The sequence below is a fragment of the Aptenodytes patagonicus genome, chromosome 4 (genome assembly GCF_965638725.1).
Source record: "Aptenodytes patagonicus chromosome 4, bAptPat1.pri.cur, whole genome shotgun sequence".
Lineage (NCBI taxonomy): Eukaryota > Metazoa > Chordata > Aves > Sphenisciformes > Spheniscidae > Aptenodytes > Aptenodytes patagonicus.
The window spans coordinates 27,715,371-27,742,515 of NC_134952.1; the positions used below are offsets into that span (position 1 = coordinate 27,715,371).

Consider the following 27,145-nt stretch of genomic DNA (forward strand, 5'->3'; position numbering starts at 1 on the left):
CCTCCAGTCCTCTGTTCCTGTGCGTGTCTGCATATTACTGTAGAGATAAGAGTAGTTGTTTCAATGTATTATGTACCTAGTATTGTTTTTAAGAATCTTAAACAAGCTTTCTGCTTTAGGATGAAGATAAGTGCTGCTAACCTTAAGAGTTCTTTTTTTCTTACTCAAAGGCTGGAAATTTTATTTGATGATATGATTTGGTCAGCTGAAATGAAATGGAATTCTTCCATGTGCTAATTTTATTCCAAACCACTGACCTCTAGTGGCTGGTTTGCAACTTATGAAGCAAAACATTTTAGCAATTTAATGTGCTCCTGGTGTCTATTGCCTACAGGAGAGTCTTCTTCCCTTTAAATTTCTCAGGAGAATAATATCTCTTCATAATTTATTGTACTTTTGCAAGTATCTATCTGCTTTATGCATTAGAAAGGAGATCAAAAGAAAGCTGGATTTATGGTTAAGGTTTCTTTAAAGAAATCTAACTACTCACAAGCCCAAATGTTTGCTGTGATTGTTGGGAAGCTAAAAGACCCTATGATCTGTGAGAGCATCCCATAATAAAGATCTTAAAACATTTATTGTCAAATCCTTGCAGTCATAAAGCATGGTAATTATATTAGCAGAATCCTGATTCCTTTTTGCTTAGGATGTTGCTGCCTTGCAATTGAAGTCTTTCCTACATGTGTGCGTGCGATTATTGATACAGGTACAGTAATGCTTTCATCTTTTTCCTGCATAACCATGAAGCGCACATTTCTGGATATACGTTGTATGAATCTTTCCCTTTTCCCTAATTTAATTGTAGCCGCATATGTCCCAGTGTAACTCCCATTGATTTTTGTTGTTGTTGAGATAGGCAAGCAACTCCATTCCCCAGCGGGAGAGCAAATTCTTTAAAAGTGTAATGCCTCCCTTTGGGAAAACCAGAGTATTGGGTAGCTAAAAGGAGTGCCTGCATTGGCATGTTAAATCAGAGCCATACTGGTTTTTTTTAAGTGAATCCCCTGATTGTTCTCATTTACCATGAAACCAAACTGGAACGTCTGCTCTAGGCTCACCCCTAATGAGCTCTAGTCTCTGTCAGGGATACAGGGCCTGACTGCTGTGGGGACTGCATTATTGCCAAGTTCTCTTGAGCGTACCAAGTGCACATGGCAGCGGAGGTGCTCGCCAAGCCACTCTCCATCATTTATCAGCAGTCCTGGCTAGCTGGGGAGGTCCCGGAAGACTGGAGGCTTGCCAATGTGACGCCCATCCACAAGAAGGGCCGGAAGGAGGATCCGGGGAACTACAGGCCTGTCAGCCTGACCTCGGTGCCGGGGAAGATTATGGAGCGGCTCATCTTGAGGGTGCTCACAAGGCATGAGTGGGACAACCAGGGGATCCGGCCTAGCCAGCACGGATTCATGAGAGGCAGGTCCTGCTTGACCAACCTGATCTCCTTCTATGACCAGGTGACCCGCCTAGTGGATGAGGGAAAGGCTGTGGATGTGGTCTACCTGGACTTCAGCAAGGCCTTTGACACTGTCTCCCACAGCATTCTCCTCGAGAAGCTGGCGGCTCACAGCTTAGACAGGTGTACTCTGCGCTGGGTCAAAAACTGGCTGGATGGCCGGGCCCAGAGAGTTGTGGTGAATGGAGTTACATCCAGTTGGCGGCCGGTCACGAGCGGTGTTCCCCAGGGCTCAGTACTGGGGCCGGTCTTGTTTAATATCTTTATTGATGATCTGGATGAGGGGATTGAGTGCACCCTCAGTAAGTTTGCAGACGACACCAAGTTGGGCGGGAGTGTTGATCTGCTCGAGGGTAGGAAGGCTCTGCAGAGGGACCTGGACAGGCTGGATGGATGGGCCCAGGCCAACTGTATGAGGTTCAACAAGGCCAAGTGCCGGGTCCTGCACTTCGGCCACAACAACCCCATGCAGCGCTACAGGCTTGGGGAAGAGTGGCTGGAAAGCTGCCCAGCAGAGAAGGACCTGGGGGTGTTGGTCGAGAGACGACTGAATGTGAGCCGGCAGTGTGCCCAGGCGGCCAAGAAGGCCAATGGCATCCTGGCCTGTATCAGAAATGGTGTGGCCAGCAGGAGTAGGGAAGTGATCGTGCCCCTGTACTCGGCCCTGGTGAGGCCGCACCTCGAATACTGTGTTCAGTTTTGGGCCCCTCACTACAAGAAGGACGTTGAGGTGCTGGAGCGTGTCCAGAGAAGGGCAACGAGGCTGGTGAGGGGTCTGGAGAACAAGTCTTATAAGGAGCGGCTGAGGGAACTGGGGTTGTTCAGCCTGGAGAAAAGGAGGCTGAGGGGAGACCTCATCGCTCTCTACAACTACCTGAAAGGAGGTTGTAGCGAGGTGGGTGTTGGTCTTTTCTCCGAAGTAACAAGCGATAGGACGAGAGGAAATGGCCTCAAGTTGCGCCAGGGGAGGTTTAGATTGGATGTAAGGAAAAATTTCTTTACTGAAAGAGTGGTGAAACATTGGAACAGGCTGCCCAGGGAAGTGGTGGAGTCCCCATCCCTGGAGGTATTTAAAAGATGTGTAGATGAGGCGCTTAGGGACATGGTTTAGTGGGCATGGTGGTGTTGGGTTGACGGTTGGACTCGATGATCTTAGAGGTCTTTTCCAACCTCTATGATTCTATGATTCTATGATTCTATGTAGGGAAAAGAAAGGGAACTCTGTTAACCTCATGTTTCTTCTTTTTTGACTGTTAGGCTCTTGCCAAAATAACAAGCAGCCAGCAAAACGTACCTCAGCTGCATGTTAGACCCCAACTAAAATTGGTGAATCGACTCCACAGTTGCTACTTCACAACTTGCAGTGAATTTAGTATTTAACTCCATTGCTGTGCATTTGGTACTTAATGATACAGCATCTGTTGCAATACTCCTGAATCACCTGGTATGGCTGCGACTGGACTACAGGGAAGATGGGTGTTAATTATTTTGTGCAAGTATTTTACTTCAATCTGCCTCCATCGGGCTTCTAGGAAAACTTGTACTGGCAATGCTAATCACTGGCTGGCTGGTAAAGAAGGTATGTGCCAGCAAACCTTGTTCAAAATCTAAATGGGTATGTTGAAGGCAGGCACCGTAATAATTCTCCTCAGGGATCAAATGCTTTGTGGATTATCAGGTATATTAATTATACAAATCCCTTGCCAAGCTAACTTCTGGTAAGCTCCCGTGTTCCTTGCAGCGTGCAAATGAAGACAAGGAAGCCAGAGACGTTTTGTCAGTCACGTAAGCTAACATGAAGGCTATCCTAGAAAAACTTAAAATTGCCCAAATGCTTTTTTATAAAAAAGGGTGTAATCTGATGCCAGTGGGACTGCATGGGCCTGAGCCAGGCTGTGAGAACTGCAAAGGAGGTATCACAACAGGGCTGGGATGGGTACAAGAATTCATCACAACCCTCTGACTGCTGGATCATCCACAAGGTACTCTGGAGAAAGAAATAGGTTTTTTATTAGATTTTGTTTTATCAGCACTGACTCGGGAAAAGCACATTTTAGGGGAGACCTAAAGGTAGGGAAGAGCATTTTCACGTAAAAATCTTGCCAACAGATTCAGCATACATGTTTTAATGTTATCTATAAAAGCATAGTTACGTGTTTTCACCCGTGCTAACAAATTTAGCATACGTACATATGTTACGCACGCGCGTATCTATCATCTCTTTATTACGAGGAGTAAATTAGCAGTTCCTGAGCAGGAGGCGCTCCCGACGCGTACTTCAGACGCAGGCGAGCCGAGGGGGGGGGGAATCGGGGCCGAGCCGGTTTTAAACGCCAGCCCGGCGCGGGGCCGTCCCGCCCCTCCCGGCGTCGGACGCGGCTCCTCCCCGGCAGCGCCTCGCCGCCCGCGGAGCGGAGCTGAGGCGAGGCGAGGCGAGGCGAGGCTGCCGCGCCGCTCCGCTCCGCGCAGGCGCAGCGGGAGGGGCGGGTGAGTCAGCGGCGGCCCAGCGGGAGGGGCGGGTGAGTCAGCGGCGGCCGCTGGGCGTCGCGCCCGCCCGGCGGCCCCCAGGTCGCTCCGCACATCCGGGTGCCGCGGCGCCGCCCACCGCCGGCTTCCCGGTTACCGCTGCCGCCCGGGGCCAGCGGAGGCCGCGCCGCAGCCGCGCCAGCCTTCTCCGATGCGAATCGCCGCCCGCTCGCCGGCCGCTGGCGTGCGGCGCGGACCGGCCAGGCTCCGCGTGCGGTCGCCGCCATGATGCCGGCCCTGGCCGCCCAGCGGCGGGGCTGCCGCGGCCTCTATCGCCTGTACCTGCGGTGCCAGGCGGCGCCGCTCTCCCGCGCCTGCCACGGTGAGTCCCTTAGGGGCCGGCCCGCTGCATTGCGCCGACGGGCAGCCAGGAGCCCCCCCCCCCCGCCCCGGGCCGGGCCGTGCCGTGCCGTGCCGTGCCGTGCCGTCCGTCCCCCACCTTCCCCGGTCGAGTCTCGTGGAAAGCTGTAACCGAGCTGTGTGCTGGCGCGGGGAAAAGCGAGTGCCAGCGCTCGCAGGCGCCTGGTGCCAGCCGGCCTCGGGCGCCAGCAGGGGCGGGAAGGGATTTCTCTTGAGGCGGTGGCACTGTCCCCGGCTGTGGGGCATCTCCGGGCCGGGAGCCGCCGGAGCGCGCAGGCTGCCTTCCGAGGATCGACTTCAAGAGGAGGAAAGCGTTCAAGCCACAGCCGCCTCGGTAGGCGAGGCGTATCCTGACGAGCGTAATAGCTTAACGCGGGTATTTTCGTACGCCCTTTGTAAGGCCTGGTGCCCTATCAGCCCCAGTCTTACGTAAAACTGATACGTCATGGCCGTGTTGGGGTTGAACTTTGCAGTAACTATATATATAAAATGAAGCGTAGTCTTACAGGATTTGCATTGGTCTGAGAAGAGAGCCCTGGCTTTTCCTTTAGGCCACAGGTCCCATGAAATTTAAATTCTGACCAGTTTTGTCCCGCTTCACGTAATCACTTACGGTTGAATTGCTGCAAATACCTTTGTCTTTAATGGCTTCTTGCATGTGTATGGATTAGTACGACAAATGTTCTCTAAACATGCTGATTAAGTTTTCCTTTTTCAGCTGCTCTAGTATCACCAAAGCTTAGGAAACAACACTGCTCATCTCGTGCCGTATATTTATCGTAGTCATAATGAGTAAGTTCACTGAGCTCTGTTGAGTTGATTTTTCTGGGCTTTTGTCACATTAGCAACAACTAATAGTCAATAAGAGCTTATCTGACTTCTTCTGGTGAAATTGTTCTTCTGTAAGGTTCAGATCAGTGCATGCACACGTGCAGATGCTTCTGTACTGCAGAGGACTGAAATAAAAGGAAAGCTGTTGAGACTCTTATGGAATAAACAGTTTTATAAAATATCATTTTGTTGAGAGGTGCATTATTCATATATGATTAGTCATACTTTGTATGACTTGATTTACCAGCACTGCTTAATTTTTTTTTTTTTTAATTTATTTATTCTTTTAATGAGTGCTTTCCAAAGCAGCCAGTCTGCCTGTTGCATTTCTGGTTGGAGGAGTTATATACTCTCTCTACAGAAGTGTTTGTACTGCCTAAAAGAAACTGGTTGCTAATACAGGTTTGGCCTGTACTGCATACAACTCTACTTTTGGCTAGTCTTTTGAAATTGAAGATTGCCTGTCCAGGGTGTTTTCTCAATAGGCTTTTTACATATTTGTCTTGTAATTTGTCTGTTGTAAATGTTGCAAAATTTAAGATTCTTCTGTATAAAATGTTTTATACAATGTTTTGTGCTTTTCTACGTAATTTCTGTAGCAAGTTGCTCTTAATGTGTAATGCACACAGTTTAGTTTTTCTTAATTGGTAGCTGTGGTTTGTACAGAGTGTACACAGTGAAATGAAATGGCAACACTGGCTAATAGTTTTGTAGTGCTCTGTATTTGTTCTTTTATCAATACTTGTATTTTAAAGATTTTGAGGTAGTATGACAAGAATGGGACTTAATGTATCAGTAAGCCAATATTATCCAATAGCTTTGTATCTTTTTTTTTTTTTTACCCTCTTAAGATCATCTAGAGGTATTTGGAAAAACTGCATACCATATTGTATGGGGAAAAACCCTAACGTTAGAATGACGTTGAAAAGTGGATGTTTGAAGGGAGGCAGTGAAAGCATGCTGTGTACTCCCATTTTGTAACTCCTAAACATGGGTAAAATAAGCGCATATCAGTACTTTAAAGCTAACTTTCCATAACATGCTGGTATAGCTGGACCACTTTCCCCTCTTTTTTCCTTCCAAAATGGTTGCCTGAAACATCTTTTTTTCCTCCCCGTTAGGATGGCAAGCTTCAATGAAAAGTGGGAGTCTGTCTTATATTCTACCATGCAATCGTCTGCCTGTGCAGTTGATGAGTCAAGTGAGAGTTTATACCTCCAATGGTCAGAAAAAAGATCTTGGATCAGAAGATACAAATAGATCAACCCCTGAAGAAACCCTGCATAAAGTTGGAACAGGTAGTACTAAGCTAAAATAAAGTGTTTATATAAATGTAAAAACTTTATGTAGTTAACAATTGATAACTTTTTTTTTTCAATTGTGTGATATTCTGGTTGCAGAATTCTTAGTATTTGTTGCTTGTGGGCATCAATGTATAAATTTCAAATGCATAAGAAGGGAGGAATGCTGAAATTTATTTCTCTGTCATTCCAGTATTTAAAGGATTTAAGTTTAGAGTAATCAAATTTAAAGTGGTGATGATAAAATGTGGATGTCAGAAAGGATTAGGTAACTTAAGGGATAAGAAATGGAATGTATTACTTGTCTTTTACCACTTCGCTTGCTTACTTGAATTCTTTTTGTAGTATTTCAGGTTTGTTGTGTGAAATGAACTAGTGATAAAGATTGAATGCATGTCAATACTGAGCACTGTGACTTCTCCAGGTCAGGCTATAGATGACTGGTAAAGAAGGTTGAGCTGTTTCATCTGCTAGAGCTTTCTAATCTGACAGTTGTCACACCTGCAGCATTCACATCAAACACTTGGTATAATGGACGTAACCTGACCCTCCTTGCTGTTCAATTTGATTGTCAATCTTGTGCTAGTTAGGTGCTTGTGAAATTCAGAACTGTCTTGTCCTTGCTCCATTGTAGCATCCTCTATTTTTTCTGCTTATTAAGTGTAGGACTGTACAGGTATGTGTTTGGAAGACTACTGTGCTTAAGAGGTAACAAATGCATTTTAAAATGAAAGCTTTCTTTCTATGTGCTTTTGTCTAAAACTAAGTGGTCTACTAAAGAAAATTTTCTTCTCTTCATTGTCAGCTTAGCAGGCATTCGTTATTTCTTTAGTAACTTGTAAATTCCTGAGGCTTGCAACAGTATTTAAAAGCTAGTAACTATAGCCAACTAAGAGTATTATTTTTCTGATGTTTGGAAGTAGAAAGGTGGATCTTAAATGTTGGTCTGAGTGTAACAATTAGATAGTATTTCTTAAGTCTGTGATTGGATTTTAGAAGAGGATAATACTTAAGACCGTTTATGTTTCTTGGACAGTCTTGAGCTGAAGATGGTTGCCAGAGGGCAAGATTCTTGCAGAAGAATGTCTGCCTGAATACAGTGAAAAGACTGTAGAGCCAGTTGTAGTTGTTGGTATTTTCTGAGTTCTTAATGTGCAGTTACTGGTGTTAAAAGTCAGACATGTGAAAATAGTCTAGCACTACTGCTTTCATGATTGCCTTAAGTTTATATAATTATTGACTATCATCAGAAGGGGTGTTCCCACCCTGTTTTCTGGGGCCTAGTGGATAGATCGTTCTTACGCGTTATGGACATGTTACTGCTGTTTATTTAAAAACCCATGATATTTTGATAGAATTCTGAAAAGGTAATACGCTGCTTGTAAAGATTGCCATAATTTTCCAGCAACTTAAATATTTAGCAAATAATGGATCTCTTTTGGACCTCCATTTCTTTATCAATAAGCTTAGGAAATGCTTTTCCTGTTAATGCGATATTGAAAATATTAATGTATTCATCTTGAAAGTTCTGTCAGATCAACCTCTGCTTGTCTGAAAAACAGTAATTGTGAATTGAAGTATTCAGTTTGTTTTTTTTTTTTTCTTCTCACTGATGCACTGTGATTTTGTCCAGTCTCTAGGCTGAGGTAGTAAACTTTAAAAGGGTACTTGGTGTACATAGATCTCGGTGCATAGATATAAATCTTGATACTTTTGTGCCTTTTTATATTTTATTGACTTTTTATTGAGTCATATCCTCAAATTTCAAAACCAGCTAATATACTTTGTTTTCATTCTGGCTCCAGCTTGTGACACAAGAGTTGTGGATTTTGGTTTATATATTCTGTATTTTAAGGAGCTAGCTTTTTGTAGGTGAAAAAGCTTCGGTCCCTTAAAATTGAATTACAGCTTGAAAGCTCCATGAGACTCGGGTGATCAGCAGCCATAAACTATATAGAATTCATTGTATTTGCTAATATAAAATTTTGTATAAAACTTGCCCCAAACTATAAGTACACTGTTAAAATATTTTTTTAAAAATTCAGGATGCTTTCTGAAGTATGTTGCAAGTTGGTGCTCTTCTGCAAGCTGCTAGGAGTTTTTTGATCAGTGCTATATTAAATGTATTATTTTGTTGGTTTTTTTTTTTACTATTTCTGTATTTTATTTTGGGAGTTTTAAATGTTGGAAAACTAGCAAAAATGTTTTTTAATTGTCAGGGTGGAAAGCAATATTAAGACATATTCTTATTTTGTTATGTCAACCAAACTTACTAAAAAGAAAAGTAGGTACTTCCATATTTACAGTGAGCTTTATTTTTATTTTACAGGACAAGATACGACCAATGCAGGTCAAAAGCAGTCTTTCCTTAAAGAGCCAATCCAAGTGAAAGGTAAAGAAATACTTCCTGTATTGAAACTTGACTGCTGTCTCTAGTAGTCAAAAGAGATATGTGTAAGGAGACTATGTTTCCTCTTCAATTGTGTAACAAGTTATGTGAATAACATTTTAAAACACACTTGTATGTCAGCTTTGTTTGGTACCCAGTTGTTTGAAAATGACTCCTGAAAAATCAAATGTAGCAGTATTCCTTCTAATTACTCACTCTTCTGTGTCTGTTTTTAATTGTTTCATTTAAGATGATGAGTTTGTCAGGAAAAGACTAATTTGTTTTCTCATCTGTTACCACAGTCTGTCCTCCTTGCATGTTTTTAGGCATGTCCATTCATCATCTCAGACTTAATGTGGCTAAGCTGAATACTTGATCTTTCCCTGTTCCTTGTTCTAAGTCTTCCTCTGTTCCTTCTTATTGCTGAGTTAATCTAATCAGTGTTGCTTCTAAATATATTTTGACCACATGAACTGCCTAATCTGAGTCCTGTAATGTTCCCATTTGTGCCTGTAGTAAATACATGCTTTGGTCTTTAGTTACATTGTTTAAAAACATAAGTGGATAAAATAAGAGCATAACTTTCTTTCATATTTTTAATTTATCTTGACTTGATTTCACACCATCTTCATTCCGATAGTTTCTATTATGTTATTGTGAGAATTATGCTATTAAAAACTCCTGTGCTTTTGATCATTCCTACCCTTCTATGTATGGAAATAACTTTATCAAAATAGAAATTGCCATTTCTCTTTAAACTCTGTAAAAAAAAAAAAAAAAAGAAATTTCTGGAGTGAAAGTGACTCAGCAGGCTATAAACTGTATCAAAATTCCTTCCTGTCTTTCCCCAAATTTAAAGAAACATCAAATCATAATACTTGCTAGTAACAAGGTGAGATCAGTGTGTCTCTGTGTTTATTTTCTGTACACTTTTGTCTACATCCTTTATGTCAATTTCTCTGGGTCTGTTGTCACTTAGTGTATGCATGCAGGGGGAACATATAGGGTAGATAGGAGAAATTAGGTACACTGTGAAATAATTGTAAAAACAGCTATATCTTTCAGTGAGAAGAGTTTTGCCTCTGTAGATTATAGACACACAAGTAAGAATGTTTATGTTAAAGATTTTGATAGTGTCTAGAAAGTGGAATACTAGTCTTCAGATGCTGCTGTGACTTAGAAACTTATTGATCCAAGTATTACTAAGACAATGACATTTTTAAAGGATCACTAATCTTAAAAATTTGTGCTATTTAAAGTGTTTTATTTACATCATCTTTTATTGGGCTTTGTCCTTCTCTTGGAAATACCAAATTGATTTTTTTTTCCCCTCCACTTTTATTGCCAATTTGATACAGTTATTTGAACTAGGGGTAGGATTGTTGAGACATTCTGCAGTGTACAATTGGTTATAGTATTTTCTTTTAGTGAAATTTACCTGTGTTTCTGAAAGATGGATTAGTAAGTGTTTGATAAATCCACAAGTTATTTTTTACTAAGGCTAATGCACTTTGGATATATATCTGTTTTAAATAAGAAAAGACGGGAAGCATTCTTCTTGTTTAAAAATGTTCATCCTGTTCTAACCTTATTAAATGGTGGACTGTTTTTAGGAAAACTCTAACTTTTTTGTCACCTTCGCTCAGGAGCATCGTGGGGTAAATGTGATTACTCAAGTACTTAAAAAAAAATGTTTAAGTTCAAACTGGATTACAGAAATTGGATTTTTATGGTAAATATTGATACTTGTAGTGTTAGTGCATTGTTGAGTGTCAAGCAATATATTTTGCCTTTAAGCTTTCAAAACTCAGAAATAAGACAATGGAGAACTCTGGGGAAAATTTTTCTCAAAGTGTTTAAATGCAGTATCTTTCTGTAAGTATCCTGTGACTTAGAAGTTCTGGACTAACTATAGAAATCGTATCAATCCTGTGATATGCAGGAAGTTCATGTGTGTTCATAAGTCGTCTTGCCTGCAGAATTTGTTTTCATTTGTATTCTTTAATGTTATGTCCTTCAGCAATTGTAACTCTTCTTCCAATAAGCATAACGTTTTTAATGGAAATGAGTGTACAGTGACTTACATTTGAAAATAAGATGAAGTTATGTACATATAGACAAGCAGGAAATAATGGCATAAATTTAAAATTTCGTTTATCCTTTTTCTGAATACGTGTGGTGGTATTTTCCTTGTGCATGAAAATCTGATGTGATTAGAGTACATCTTCTAGACATACAAAGCATTATAAATAAAGAATGTATTAAAGTATTTTTAATTGTTATAAATGCCTGATACTAAGTGTGCTAATTTTGAAAGTAATAATTGAGAAAAACGATGTATACAGTCTGTCTCAGTTCTTTGTATGGTCTGCAAAGGTCAATCAATTCCACCTTCTGCAGATAAGATTTTTAAGTATTGGGGGAAAAAAAAAAAGAAATGCAGCTCTGTGTTGCCATCTCAGTTGCTAGAGCGAGGGTTTCCAAATTGCCGTATTTGAATGCTCTCTTAGTAGCCAAACACCATCTCTGACATCAAAGTTGGAGAAGTAGGTGGCAGTGGCAGTTAAGTGTGTGGGATGTTTGAGAGTCCTGAACTACAACTTAGCAAGTAGCGTTTCTGGAGGTAAATCATTCTACTCTTACTTATTTCCACAATGAAGAACATTCCTTTCTCTTCACTGTAAGTTTTCTATCTCGCTGACAAGCATTGTTTTTCAGATCTCCACTTAGAGGTGTCATGATATGACACTAGATTGAATTATCTTTTGAAGTTTCTGCTGTTGTCTCCGTGAGTGACTTAACTTCCTTGTCTATTTCTGTTTTTAAGTGAAAGCAGTCCTTAAAAAAAGAGAGTATGGACCAAAATACACACAGAATAACTTCATCACTGGAGTCAGAGCAATAAATGAGTTTTGTCTTAAATCCAGGTATGATGGGTTTGAGTTGAAATTTAAATTGTGAATATTTGTTTGTTCGTATGTGCTTCAAAAGTAATAGTGATTGTAGGGTGATTTTGCATAGCAACTTTTTCTAAACACTTTTGCGGTATACATAATCATAAGTGCCTGAAGTTAGTTCTTGTTTACTTAGTGTTACAGTGGATTAGGGACTTGCATTTAGTCTGCATGTTTCCGTAGTTGCTTCTTAAAGTAATTTATTTGTACTTATATGACCATAAATCTAGCTGGGGGCAGAGAGTGGCTAGTTATAGGGGGGAATGGCAAATAACTCTTGTTTCAGCATTTTGCGGTCATGATGGTTTGATGTGAACATCTCTAAAAGATCAGTGGAAACTTCATGTTACATGAGGTCTGTAATTTGGAATAAAACATAATCTGGTTCATTGTAACTTAACTATTGTTACTTGATTCATATTTACTGCCTTTTACTATGTGCCATGCCTGCCAGCAGGTCTTACTGAGTATCGCTATAGTTGAGGTGTCTGTCAGATTTCATGCATGTTATGTGTGTGACCCATATTAAATCCAAAGACTTAGCAGCTTTGTTTATAACTCTTTATGCTGTCACTGTTCTTCCCCAGTTTTTACATACAGTGTATGTCACGCAACTTGGTCTTTGCTGAAAATCCAGTGGCAAATTATGCTTAGTCCTCTGCCATATTTTTATCATAACGGGCTGCTTGTGCAGAGAAATAACTAGCTAAAGTTTTGCTGGATTGACCAAAGGGGGGGGGGGGGGGGGGAGGAAAGGACTAGATAATTGGTTGGGCTAAAAATGAAATGTTCTGTTGTATTTAAAAAAAAAAAAAAGTCCCTGATGCTTCTCCATGTAGATGCCCTAATGTGTAGCTCAGCACAGGAAATTTTTCTGTTCCCCCAAGTAGTTTTATCTCCAGCCTTTTGCAGCTTGTGCTGGGTGTGTAGGTTTTGAGGTTAAATTTCTTAACTTTTCATGTCACATGACTTCTGATTTCCATTTAGAGATGTTAAGCCATGAACCCTCTTGTTTAGCACTTGTGCACATTATCAGTTACACGCAGATCATTCATTGGATGTTTTATTATTTGTCTTCCACGTATAGTATTTCATAGTGCGAAGACATGATTTGGACTTTTGAGCGTGGAAAGCACAGTGGTTTTCAATAGCATTCTAGAGATCGCTTGCTTCGTGTTGCATATCTGTTCTGTTTGGCTCAAGTAAACAACTTCAGTTTTTTGTACTGCAAATTAATAATATCAAAATTGTGGAAGATCACTCAGACATAAAAGTAAAATTAGACTAATATGAACTTTCTATCACTAAGCTGTTTGTCCACTTCCCTTAGTGATTTAGACCAGCTGAGAAAAATTAGACGACGAAGCCCCCATGATGACACTGAGACTTTCACTGTGTACCTGAGATCGGATGTAGAGGCAAAGTAAGAACATTTTTATAAAGGAAAATGTTTGGATCATTTGAAATGGATTATATGAGAGAGAGAGAAAGAGAAAAAACTTTTAGAAGTCAGGTTTACAATGTGAAAGGACAATAATGTTTTCCATTTTCTATCTGAACACGTTTTATATCCTCATTATTGTAATAATTATATGGCGTATATAAAATTGGAGGGTATGTTTCACGTGTCCAAGGATTAAGTGCTTGTCCTCAGCCCCCTCTTGCCCAGCTTTTTATTCTGTAAAGTAGTCTGCATGGCTTCTTATCAGAAAGAATGATGTGATGTTCTGCTTTTAGGAAAGGCATTTGTAATGTAGTCAAACTGAAAAAAAGTTGCATAAATAGAACCATTGTTAAGTTACTTTTACCCTGTGCAGGTCTCTTGAAGTTTGGGGTAGTCCAGAGGCTCTTGCTAGAGAAAGAAAACGACGTAAAGAGGCAGAGATCAAGTACAGAGAAAGTGAGTACAGAGTTTTCAAATAACTTCAAAGGTAAACAACAAAGTATGATTATTAGAAATCCACTAGATGGTGTGTTACTTCATTGAGAACATACGAATTTGGAATTAGCAATTACTGATAAGGTTTTATAGCATAGTGTTAGAGTAACACATTACTATCTATGCAGATACAATCTGTTAGTATCTTAAAATTTATCTGTGATATAACAAGAATATACATTCAGTTGAGATCTATAGTCATGCTTTGTTTTTCGGGGGGCTTTCAATTTTTAGATTATAATTAACAACTTCAATGGTTTTGGATTTTTTTTTTTATTGAGAATTTTGAAAAGACTTAAAACCAATCCAAATCTTGATACCGTACCGTTACTCACTTATTTTTCCTCTGAAATGAATTCAGCTTACTTTTTGCTTCAGAAGGGGGGGAAATGCCCCCAAATCATGTTTTTGCTTAAAATCATTGTCATCCTTGCTGGTATTATCAATAACAGGTACCGTCAAATCAGTAGTTTGTAATGGATTTTGATCTGTCTAGTCAGTTGAAATCACAGGAGAGGCAATATTGCTTCAAGGTACTTATTCCAATCATGCACCTTAAAATTAGAGGTCTCTTCACTTTTTTTTTTTTTTTTTTTTTGAAACAGTTGTGCCACTGGAACACCCTCCTAGTAAAAAGGCTAGGGCTGCAGGCACTTGTTAAGGTACCTGTAAGTGTTTATACTGAGCCTGCAGTCATAGCTTCAGAATTTTTAGTGACCGGCAGAATAATTCTTGGACGTAATCCAAAAAATGAGACTGAAAAAATACTACTCAGTCATAATAGCATACTGAAACATTGTATACTTTAAGTGGTAACTCCCTTTTACAGACTATCCTTGTACTCCACTGGCTGTTTTAATCTATTTAAATTATTGCGCACAATGTATTTTGTATAACTTTGTAAGGGAGAATCTAGCACTACAGCTTCTAGATACTGTAGTATACCAATGTTTATTTTGAAGTTACTAAACATCATTAGTGGATGGAAAAATACTGATGTTGAGACTTGCTTTGAAACGCCCTTATCCCTCTCTTTCGTGGTTAAGGGACGGGAGGGGGGCAGTAGAATGCCTGGATTTGGTGCAGTGTATTTTGAGTTTTTCCTTCTGTGTATCATCCTTTGTTGGTAGAAATGGCAACGATGTATAGGATCATAACAGATTGTATTTGGCATTTTGCGTAAGTATATAACAATATGTGTATCTGATTAACAATACCAGGAGAGGAGTTTTTCACAAAGAAAGACAGACCATGTAACTCTTACTGGAAGTTGGCTGCTGCATAAAAAAAAAAAAAAAACTTCAGTTCCTGAAACTACTGGTTACTAGTACGTATTCATGGTAACAATTTTGTATTGCAGATCTATTTAGAAACCAAAGGCTGTTGAGGGAATACAAGGAGTTCTTTGGAAATACTAAGGTAAGAGATGTTTTAAAGTTTTTGGCTAGAAAAATGCCACGAGATGTACGATGACACCTTTTGAAGGAAAAAATTGTGAAACAGTTGCATAAGCTTAACTAACTGAATATTATTGGAAGATTTATTTGCACTGTAATATACCAGATCTATCTCTGATTGTAATGCAGTGGTAAATGTTCTCATGCCAGTTTAAATGGGTTCCTACTGTGGCAGTGTAATCCACCAGTAAGGCTTTTTTTTTTTTTTTTTTTAAAGTCAATCGCCTTCTTATTAACAAAATTGCAGCTGTATTTGTGATTTCATCTATAGCCTATAAACATGTATAGTAAATATATTATTAATTTAAAGAAATGAAATAGGTTTAGTAAGGAAAAAAACCTAAAACATTAACACTTTGCTCTGTGCCTTACTGGTCCTTCCTCTTTGCTTAAGCAGACCCATTCCCTAGATCCAGGTGCTCTGCTATGGTAGAATGATTTCTTAATCTTTCTGCTGCTCAGCTGGCTCCTGTCCTTATGGTTGCAGTGGCCCCTGCTGGAGGCTTTGTTGGTTGTTTATCCTTTTTATAGCCATCCATTTGTGGAAATGTGTAAGACCCAACTGCAGTTTGGGTGAGCATTCAGTGGTAAATTAGTAGGCTTCAAGGACTGTAGCTTCACTTTTGCAATACAGGGCAATGCAAAGTTTTTATTTAATAATTTGTATGGTAGGTCCTTCATGAGGTCAAGATTTGGTTATTTTATTTTAACAATCTCTTATTTCTTTATGTAGCCACGCTCCAGTGCAGCAGCTATGTTTTTCAAGGGACCAGGGAAGGTGGTAATGGTAGCTATTTGCATGTAAGTTTAAAAAAATAAATGTTTTTTTTATGCAAGTATAAACCAATTTATTTTTATTATCCTGGAAATGATAACAGTTTGTATTCAAGCTAAAGGTACCTGTGTCTCTGTAACTGAAGTTAATAGATTTGTTTATTCATTGATGATGGGAGAGAGTTTAGGTAAATACATTCATCAAAATATAGAGATCAGGGATAGAATATATCTCTGATCAGAGAAGAGCAAATTTTTTGAAGTTGATCAGACTAAACAGTTTATTAAAGTAAAAACTAAAATTTTGAAGGACACGGAGAGGCAGGCATTTAAAGTTATCCTTTTTTCTTGCTCCTTCTTGAGAGGAAGATTTTCATACGTTTTAAACAATCTTCCATATAACCAACAGAAAAGAATTCACTTTTCTCTTTCTGCTGTTATTCAACTCTTTTCCTCTCTAACTGAAAAGGGGATATTTTAGGACGTTTTTGCCTTTCACATGTCTTACAAGTTTGAATGAATGAAACAAAACTAAACTAACCATCCTGGTTTTAGTCTCTGTGTTCATTTGCTTATCTGGCATGAAATACACAGAAGTGTGTTAAGTTTCTCTCAGGAAATGATGGCTAAAATTTACTTGCCATAAAACCTGTGAATTTTTAAAATAAACTTGATTTTATAAAAGGTATTTGCTAAGACACTATCGATATAAGGGAGCAAAATAGAAACATAGGGAAAATGCTTTTTTGGCACAGGAAACAACATTTTGACCAGGAAATAACTCCTTGAGTTTTCCTACAAAACTATATGCTTTTTGCTTAGGGGGGGAGGGGAGGGAACCACAAAGGTGTTTTGACTAAGAACCTCCCTCTTTATTGAGTATTCTACTAGTAACTCTTCAGAGCTTTCTAAGTTAAAAACATATAAGAACTGCTAGTATGGATGTTTCTAATGGGGGGGGAAGAAAAGGGGGGGCGATGTTGTATGGTCACTTCCACCTCCTTCACTTTCTTACAATGATCTAGAGAAAACAGACCTTTCCTCCTGCTTTGTAAATAGGTCATTGCTATAAACATTGCACTCTCTTCATAAATACCTTTTGGATGATTAGGTACTTCTATAGAAGAATGCCTGGCAGCCAGGCTAGCAGAAGTTTGTAGAGCCTGTTGTGTTGCTCAGTCATCTTTTTGTGGAGCTTTTTTAGAAGTTAAAGGATCTCGTGGCCCTCAAATACCTGATGACTTTTCAGAGATTTAAGTCAAGGCCACCATCAGTGCCCCTTTCTTTGTGGCCCTTGACATCAGCATGATTTTTAATGGCTTCTGGTTTTGGGTCAAGAAAGGCCAATCTGTCTTAACTTCTCCAGCTGGAATGATTTGGTAGGCTTTTCACAAACTTCAGGCTTCCCCAGTGAGGATGAAACGTGGCTCAATCAAAAGCAGAGTTCTTCTCTATAGATCCATGTGGGAGGGTATAGACCAGCTGCACTGGCACACTGAAAAACACAGTGTGTTTTTGTTGTGTAAGCCTACATGCTTAATAGAATTCTGTGTGTGAGGAAAAACTTTGAAGCTCTGTTAGAAAAATACAGGAAGGTAATGATTCTTATCAAAAAGGGAATGATCTATTATTAGCAAAACATTCTTCAGAGTCTGGCATTGTTGACGTGATTTCATTGTCATGCTGATGCTTTACCGTTTAAACAATACAAAGTTTGCACAGTATATAGTATTTTTAAAAAATACTAGTGGTCAAGGTTGTTAGTAACGTTACTGCTTCTTTGGAAATAGATGTGATGAAATGTGTTTAGTTCTCAAATCTAGAGCCTAAATAGAAGATTTTTTCCATAGATTCATAATAGATCTGAGTCTTTTCAGTTTGATTTTCTTAATTTTGACTTTTTTTTTTTACTGTTCTTTCTTCAAAAGCCTAAATATTTTATGTAGGTAGACAGGGATGGTTGTGTAAATCAGACCAGGTCCTTCTAGACCATTATCTTATGTTGTAAGGTAGAGTATAAAAAGTGGGCAATCACATGATGGTACAATTCCCTATATATAGATTTCTCAATTCCCCGTAATTCCTGTTCCCCATATACATCTTGGGGTTTTGAGGTGGTTATCTTTGAAACACATTTGGAATGATAAATATGTCAAAGCAAGTATTAATGCCCTTTAATTTTTTCAAGTTTACAGTTCCGTGAGGATAGATTTATTTGAATTTGTTTTAATTTTACTTTAAATTGTTACGTTAGGAACCTTGATTTGAATAATTGATTTTGATCTACTTTTGCATTTGTGTATTTTTGTTTTTTTTTTTCTAATGAAAGGCTGATTCTGTTCATGTATTAGTACATTTTAAAGTTAGCAATTAAATTTAGACTTTACACTAAAATTGACAAGACTTCTGACAGCAAGGAAGATGTGTATCTGTTTCAACGCTTCCCCTCCCCCCCCCATTTTGTTGGTGAATGTCTGCCTCCTATGTGGACTTTGGAATAGTTATAAACAGTTGTGTTGAATGAAATTGCTTATTTTGTAGGTGCAGAAGAGAGGCTTATTAGAAAATGCTGTATAGTAGTAGGTTTAATAAGCAAGAGAATTGTACCTAATGAATCATGGTTTTGGGGTTGGGTTTTTTCCCCATTATTTCTTGGCGTGATGTCCAAAACATTACAATAAATCTTTTTCAGACTTTACCCTTAGCTTTGGTTTAAGTTCTGTTAAGATTTCCTAGTCTTTCAGATCCATGCAGATAGAAAAGAGGTAGCTAAATCAGTCAGTTCAGTTAATTTCAGCACAATAGAGAAAATACTTTCTGAATTGGTGGTCACTGATGTAAAAGATAACTTTGTTTCAAACTGATTCAGAGTATTTTAGCTGCCTTCTCAGAATCTGCTGGTTTTGGATTATTTTTCTTCTGCTGTTTAAAATCTTTGTAGTATTTCTTCAACAGAATTTAGGCTTTCATAGGGCTTATTATTTTCAAATGCAGTGGTGAATTTGTTTTTTAAAGCAATACATATTTTTCTTGCAGTAAAAACCTGACTTTTTTTTTTTCCCCTCCCAAAACTGACTTTTATCTATTGTCTTACATTGATGTGAACATCTAGTCAGACAGGAAACACCAAATAGCCTTGATGGCTCTGTAGACTTACTAGGTTTTTTTGTAATTATTTCCCGTGTAACATTCATCTTTCTATCCTATGTCTCCAACTTACTGGACATCGTTAACAGATTGATTTTGCTGGGCCTGATATTTGAAAATCTCGGTGTAGTTTCTTTTTAGATTTGTAGGCTGTCAAATCCCCCCACAAATTCGGAATTTGTAGGGGTGAAATAAAATATCAGCTGAGTGCTTATTGTGTCATCTGAACAGGTGGGGGCCCCACAACTGAATTGTACCTTCAGATAAGCTGTCAACTCCATTAATACTACATTGAGAAGAACATTACAAAAGTCAAGAGACTGTGCTCATGAATCCCACTGTAATTTATTTCATTTTCTTTCTATGCTAAAGATGCACTATGCTGTGAGTTGGAAGAACTTGTAATTAACACAGGGAGTTTAAATTATGGTTTAGTGTTAAAACAGCCTTCCTTTCTTCTGGGGTTATCCACTAACTTACAGATTTTTTTACTTCCCACCTATAAATTATGGTGATGCTTCACCATCTCATGAGGTAATGAGACTAAATTAAAAATTGTAAAGCACGTTCAGGTCCTTGGATGGAGGGACCTGAAGGGAGGTATAGAAAACAGTGCTACCTCTTGCTTGAAGAAGTGGATGTAGTTTCACAGAAATTTTTTAAGGATGACCTTGAAAATGAATGTTATTTAAGCAACTATATAATTTGGTGTATGGCAAGGGGCTGTACTTGTGCTTCCTCTAACTTAAATATAATTTCTTGGCATGTGGTTGTTCAAATGAAATTAAGTGTTATAAATAAGTATTAACAACACCTTGTAGTTGCATTTTTGAATACTTTTAAAAATTGCCAATAAGCTAAACTCAGATGTATTAAGAAAGATAGAGGAGAATGTTATAATCCTCTAGTCTGATTTTCTTTGCAATATGATTGTAACAATTAACCTACCGATTCTGATAACGTTTGAAGTGAGAATGTAGACTTGGATTTTAGTGCTAATAGTTACCTTTCTCTGTACACATAACACAATGCTTACTCCAGTGAGCTCGTAACCTAAAAAAGACTTGACAAGTCACGCTGGACATCTTAATGGAAAAGTTCCATAGATAATTTTTACAGTGTGATATAATGACAGCCTTGTCTTCCTGTGTGTTGTCTTACCTTTGTATCCTACTGAGACTTGCCCAAGCCGAGACTGAAGTGGGGAACCTTGCGCTCTAGTATCAGGAGGGGATGTAAAGGAGGCAAAGGATTGAAGAAAGAGAAAAGGAAATCATTAAGGCTTGTGTTCTCCCACTGGTAGGCAATTAGTTGTTCTGAGTAGTGAATGTGATGGTAGTTTTCAGGAAGCGTAACTTATTCACGACTGCTTAGAAGTTAACGATTTTGGAAAAACAAATCGTATATCTTTACATATCAAGTTTAGCTGAAAGGGCTTTTTAATAGTAACCATGCAGAAAATGTGTATGCCTTATCTGCCTGTACAGGTCTCTAATGATTAAACTGATACTTGGTTTCACCACTTGCTGGCAGGTGACGCATGATTATACAGCACTTGCGGTTTTGCTGAAAATATTAAAGAGCAAATATTCTGTTGTTCTCTAGCTTATTTCTTCTCTTTGTTTTCAGAAATGGGTTGAATTTTATCTTTAAGCTACTTGCTTGGGTTTACACGGGTTCTGCAAGTATGTTTTCAGAAGCCATACATTCTTTAGCAGACACATGTAACCAGGTCAGTATTTTTTCCATTCTGCTTAAGTTAGCACTTGTAATAATTTTTCAGGAATAAAGACAGATACTTGCAGTGGTTGTATTACACTTGAAAGCAATAATTCAATCTACTAGTATTCCTTGGTTTGCTTATACTGTCTAAATAGTAAACACCAGAGAAGTGAAAACAGTATTTTATTTATGAGGACTAGAGCGCATGGCAAAATACTGTTTTTCTTTACAGAGTTTGCTCATAGATTACATCAGCGTTGTAGAGAAGCCTAGAAATTCCAAGTTTATTAGCCACAACTCTTGTTAAAAATGACTCTCAGATTCTGCTGTGCTCTTCCTGTTCAATACCTGTGGTCATTTTCGTACTGTTTTGTATGGTTTACATGCTTCCTAGAATTAATAGTAATCTAGGAGGAAAAAAGCTAGTACTTAATCTAATGACCATTTAAATAATTTTGAGGCAAAACACTCTTAAAGGTGTTTTTTAAATAAACAGTTTCATCTAGGAGAGGGTGTTTTTGTTTTACTTTATTATTAAATAATTTCTGGTTTCAGTCATTCAGATTACAAAGCCTGCCAAGAGCGTGACAAGCTCTGTGTGTATGCAGTGGGAGGAAGATGAACTCTTTTCTCTGTGTGTGTAGTATACATGTATATTTTTTAGCTTCCCGGAGACAAAAGTGAATCTCGGTTATAAAGTAATGTTAGTGTTATATACAGTTTTTATCAAACTGTAGGCAGATGAAGGCATATTTTGTCAGAATTTCACATTACTTCAGAAATACTGCTAAGCCCAGAGTGCTCTCTGCTGTTCCCCAATCTGAGTGCAAAGCTGTTGTTACTCTGTTGCAAATTTACTTGCCAAAACTAGTGGTTTCAACTAGTGGTTTCTACAAGTTTATCTAGCTGCTCTTTTTATTTTTTTATATTGATGTCAGTAATTTCATGGAGCGTTTATAAGCTAACGGTAAAATAACTGACCTAGTTAGAAGCCTTAAATGCAGAAGGAATCTAGAAAGAGCGACCTGTAATTATAAATAAAATCTATTTGAATGGTGTTTGGACTAGTATTTCTGCTAATATAATACTATTTGTAGTACATCTACATTACTTCAAACCACGTGCCCCAATTACTTCTGTTCTTTTCTGAACTATTGTTTTTTCATAGATTTGATTGCTCAGTACTTCAGTTGCAATTTATTTTCCATATAACTATCAAGATGACAGTGTACCAAAAAAGGTTAAATGGGTTGTAATATTAGTCAAATATACAAGCATTAGGAAAGAAGTCCCAGGCCAGGCTTAATTTTGTTTGTCACAATGCATATGCATGATGTGACCAGCCTTATCTTTAGGAAGTGGTGTCAGACCAAAATCTCAGTAATTTGGGTTACATGCTCATTCCTCTCTGCCTTGCTCCCTGCCCCTCCCGGACAAGAATGTTGTAATAATACGTTAAGATAACTGATACATCATTCTTGTCCGGGAGGGGCAGGGAGCAAGGCAGAGAGGAATTAACTTTAATTAAAAGGAATTATTAAAAATTATTAATTAATAATAACAACGTATTATTAGCCTGTCCAGCTAATAAAAAAAAATGGGTGTTTTTTAATTTGTATTAATGTAAGAATGAGACAAGTCAGAATGTAGATTCTTAAGTTTTTTTAGGCATGAGTTGAACGAGAGGAGTTGTAGTAAGCAGAACTATACTCAGCTACTTCATAGATCATAAGTAGGACTTGAAACTAAGATGATGTACAAAGTATACCTCTTTCTTATTTTGGTTAAATGTTAACTTACAATAACTGACAGGAAAAGTATTTCAATAGAATGACAGACTTTGCTTAGTCATCTCTTGGTAGAATAACAATGAGAATCTGAGCATCTTGGTTTCTTTTTCTATTCCTAGACTGCCTTAGCAGCCTCTCACAGCACAAATAGCCACATACCTGGCACACTTACTTTGGTAGGTGGTGTGGCAGACTCAGAGCTGGGCATGTAATATTAGAGTGCAGGGACAAAATCAATGTTGTTTTTTCCACTATTTTCTTTAGTGTGCTTGAGTCATGCATTACGAGACCTTGAAATTTCCCCTTCTCCCAGTGTAGAAAGAATCTTTCTTGTTGCAGTTTTTGATATAGCAAAGCTTTGGAAACAAGAAAAGTACTTAAAGGTGAGTGGCTGAAACCCTTCTGCAGTTCACGCAAGAGGAGTCCTTGGATAGCTTATGACTCTCATAAAATGCAAGTCTTGTGCTCCTCCAAATATGAGGAATGCATGGAACCTTAGAGCAGACTTAATGTCTTAAAAGGCATTTTAACATAGTTTTAGCTACCTTTTTGCTTCAGTTGTACCTTGTATGCTTCTCTGTCCAGAAAGACTGGGTTGAAGACTCACATTTTGTTTGCTGTTTTTCTGTAAATGGTTTTCCACAACCTTTCAGCTGTTCCAGCTATAAAGTGAAGATGGGGTGCTACTAACTCAACTGATAATACTTATCTGCTGCCTGGGGAGGCAGCCTTAAAGTGTGTGATTTTCACTTGGCCAAGTGTGTCAATTTATAGGTGACCCAAGTTTGATAGTGGTATTACCTACCACTTACATGTGGTAGAGCTATTCTGGTTTTTAAATGTGAAAGTTAAATGTTTCACTGAAAATGCAGCGGGGGTTTGCTCAAATATTTGAGTATGTGGTTTTGGGAAAAACACAGGAGAAACCTTGCTGCCTCAAAGCAGCTTGCTGCTGCGAAGACTGAAGTGTCTAAATTTTAATACTTGTTGTTATGTTTCAGTAATTCATAGTCCTAAAACAAAGCACATGCTTTGCAAAATTGAGGTAGGTTTATAACTTACTGCATCAATAGTTTAATATATGCCTAATTAAATATATCCCAAATGGGCCAATTAGGTAGCAAGAGGTTTTTTATTTCTTCCTTCAAAATAATTTTTTTTCTTTAGTTTGGAGAATACGAAGTTCACTACTGAAAGAAGATGCAGTGTAAAATTATCGCTTTAAACGTAGTATGCCATCACCATAGTCTCTGTATAATTTCTCTTTGAGAGGGATTTATTTAAATAGCTTTCTTCCCTGAACAACTTCATTCCTTCACATTGAAGTAGAGCAACAACACTTGTGCTTGCAGGTAATGTTCACTTTCGGTTGCAATTCTAAAATAATAAACAACAGCAATTATATATATGTATACACACACACTATATAATTACCTATATATTATATATATAGGTATAATTAACAATTTTTTTGGGGGCGGCAGATTTAGATGACATTTTGAGGATTATATTCCAGCTCTAATACAATATCAGTTACAAAGCGTATGTGCAGATCAGCAAATTGCATCCGCCTTTATCTTTCAAGTTCAGTTGATACAGAAAATTTCTAGATTTTTTTAAAATTTTTTTTTAACAAGTTTTTTTCCTTTTGTCCTAAATAGGCATTGCTAGCTTTGGGCATCAGTCAGTCTGCAAGGACACCTGACCCTAGTCATCCGTAAGCTTTTTGAGTAAATAATGATTTTGGTAATTATAAGTAGGAGTAAGACCAGTTCTTGTTTGTGTGTCACCTTGTTCTTTTTAATCTGCTGTTTTGTATCATTTCTGAAATGCATTGTTTCTGATTTTACAATAGATAAAATAAGAAAAGGGATTTCTTCCAAACTGCAGGCGTTGTAGCTTCAGTGGCTTGATGCATGTTATATTTCATGATTTTTTTTTTTGGCGGTATGCTTTTTGATGTGTATTATTTTAATTGACATTATTTCTTTAAGTTATTCTGGGCTCTTCTACCTCTTCCAATGGATAGACTTACTTTTGTTTTTAAACTCTGTTCACGTGAACGACAAGATTTTTTTAAAAATAAAAAATACTGTCCTCTTCCTATTTTTGACAAAGTACTTTTCTGCAAGGCAGCTACTTGTATCATAAAGAGATGTGTTTGACTTAAACTACTCTTTGTGTTTATCTGAGTAATAGGGATATTATTGATAAGTTCTTACAACTTCATGGAAGTTAGGAAGTTATACTCTCCATGATATTTTCTTGGTGTTGACCTCCTTTACACTTCACATGTTTGGGCAAGTCATTCATACTGTAAGCACTAGTTCAAAATACGTCCAATTCACAGAATTAGTTAAGCTTTTCTTCATTAAGAAGGTAATTTGAAAAATACTTTAATCTTAAATTTGTATAAATATTCATTGTATCTCCTTCCCGTCTCTCATTTTTTTCCCTTCTTCCGCAGTATAGTCTTTTGTACTATTGGTTTTTAAATGTTGCTAAAGAAATGTACTGTTTGCAGTAGCAGTTAATACCAAAAAAAGGAATAAAGGTACACTTTTAATACTGCTTTAGCTCTTCCCACTGCTCTTAAAAACTGCAGGTGTTGAGTGTCTGCAGTTAGCTGAGCTACTTAAAAGATGTCACAAATCTTATTCCCTTTAAATTAGCATTATAAAATATGTAGACTGGCTGCCTATAAGGCTAGTTTTCATTTAGAAGTAGCATTTCAATAAAACATAAAAGTGACATGAATGTTGGTGTGTTTTTTATTTTACAGTAGTAAAATCCTCAGTCTCTGCACAAGAGCTAATACAGCTGTGTAAATAGCTTGTTTAAAAATGAATTAGAAGAATATCTATGCTTGATGTCCTTGCATGTACTAGATACCCTTTTCCAGGTGACTTTTTTTTTTCCCTTTTATGAGGTTGGATTTAGCAGCTTTGTCTTAAATAGATGCCCAGTCATATGATGATAATTTAAGACAAATAAAAATTAATGGGAAAAACTTGTTGATATGTTTGCAGAGATATAGAATCTTATTTTCCTAAATCACTTTCTTTCTTTTCATCTAGGTATGGTTTCACAAACATGCGCTATATTGCCTCCCTGATTAGCGGGGTGGGCATTTTCATGATGGGTGCAGGACTTTCTTGGTATCATGGGATCATAGGTTTACTCCACCCTCATCCTATAGAATCTCTTCTCTGGGTAAGCTAATCTTGTTTGATATTGTATCTAACACTGTGCCAAAGTAATGGCACAGTCTGAAATTCACTTCCTGAGTTGGTTTGAATCCCAACACAATTAACTCTAACCATACTAAATGAGAATGTGTTTTAAGAAAAAAATCGTGTCAAACTACAGCTGATCTTACAGCAAAATGAACTGTTCTTTAAACCCTGCATCTTCCCTTCACACCTCCCAAGAGGTTCTCCTTTCCTATTTTGCAGTATATTGCATAATTAAAATATTGTTGGTTGCCTTCTGTTTAGGGACAGCTACCCAGCACAGTGGGTAATGAGGTTCTGGAATGTTGTGTTTGGATAGTCGAATGGTGAAGAGATCTGTACAAATACGCATATAACATAATAATCGAGACCTTTTTTTCATACAGGCATACTGCATTTTAGCAGGGTCACTGGTATCTGAAGGAGGTACGTAGTTTCAAGAAATATTTCTATTTAAATATTTGTAATCTCTGAGTACAATGTGAGTAATTACAGTAATAATTGGTCCTTGCTTGCACAGTAAAGTTTTGAGCTCTGTTGCAAATACTTGTGTTGTAAACAAACAAAAAAAAAAAAAAGAAAAAAGTTTTCCCACTTATCTGTCTATACAATAAGAAGTTGAAGAACACATCATTCGGAAAGTATGCATAGAATGCCTTTTTGGTATTAAACTATCAGTGAATATAACTTCTGATTTGTATGGGAGACATGCATGTAGAAAAAGAAGGTAACTTTATGCTTTGTCATTATTCAGAGTATCAATAACCAGAGCTTTCTTGATGATCTGTTGCTATGATATAACAAAAAGTTCCCTCTTTTCAAAATGGAAACAAGTATTTTTGCCTCTAACCATTTTCAGCAACTACTTTGGTATTGTTTCAGCTACCCTTCTTGTTGCTATAAATGAAATTCGCAGGAGTGCTCGAGCCAAGGGTCTGTCATTTTATCAATATGGTATGTGTCGTTATAGCAATAAGGTATGTGGTTATTTAAAACAGAATCTATTTACCAGTATTTGCATAATGATAGAAACAATTTTGTCTGTTTTCCCTTTCCCCTTGCTTTATTGATCTGTTTTCTATTCTAGTAACAAATACATTTTACACATTAGGTGAAAACCTATTGATTTAAGTAACACTACTTAGATACTTTTACTAAACTACTTGCATTTTTCAGAATAAATGCCCCTTTAAATTTTTCAGACATTTTGGAGAAGCTTCCATAATTGGCACAGGGCTTGTTTTGTGTATTTATGAATGCTTTCAGAAG

General features: G+C 37.9%; 1 protein-coding gene across 2 annotated transcripts in view; it reads left to right on the forward strand.

Annotated features, from left to right (window-relative positions):
• Nucleotides 1–4,031: 4,031 nt before the first annotated feature.
• SLC30A9 (solute carrier family 30 member 9) overlaps nucleotides 4,032–27,145 on the forward strand; it is a 41,776-nt gene continuing 18,662 nt past the window's right edge. The window contains exons 1-14 of one of the 2 annotated variants that reach the window (XM_076336178.1): nucleotides 4,233–4,301; nucleotides 5,058–5,131; nucleotides 6,292–6,468; nucleotides 8,801–8,863; nucleotides 11,688–11,787; nucleotides 13,145–13,237; nucleotides 13,632–13,714; nucleotides 15,114–15,172; nucleotides 15,944–16,011; nucleotides 20,761–20,863; nucleotides 24,305–24,360; nucleotides 25,721–25,856; nucleotides 26,263–26,302; nucleotides 26,759–26,830. In XM_076336178.1, coding sequence (XP_076192293.1) covers nucleotides 5,128–5,131; nucleotides 6,292–6,468; nucleotides 8,801–8,863; nucleotides 11,688–11,787; nucleotides 13,145–13,237; nucleotides 13,632–13,714; nucleotides 15,114–15,172; nucleotides 15,944–16,011; nucleotides 20,761–20,863; nucleotides 24,305–24,360; nucleotides 25,721–25,856; nucleotides 26,263–26,302; nucleotides 26,759–26,830 — 1,054 coding nt within the window. In that variant the 5' untranslated portion in view covers nucleotides 4,233–4,301; nucleotides 5,058–5,127. Of the gene's footprint in view, nucleotides 4,302–5,057; nucleotides 5,132–6,291; nucleotides 6,469–8,800; nucleotides 8,864–11,687; nucleotides 11,788–13,144; nucleotides 13,238–13,631; nucleotides 13,715–15,113; nucleotides 15,173–15,943; nucleotides 16,012–20,760; nucleotides 20,864–24,304; nucleotides 24,361–25,720; nucleotides 25,857–26,262; nucleotides 26,303–26,758; nucleotides 26,831–27,145 lie in introns of both variants that reach the window. The other variant, XM_076336179.1, reaches the window with a different exon arrangement.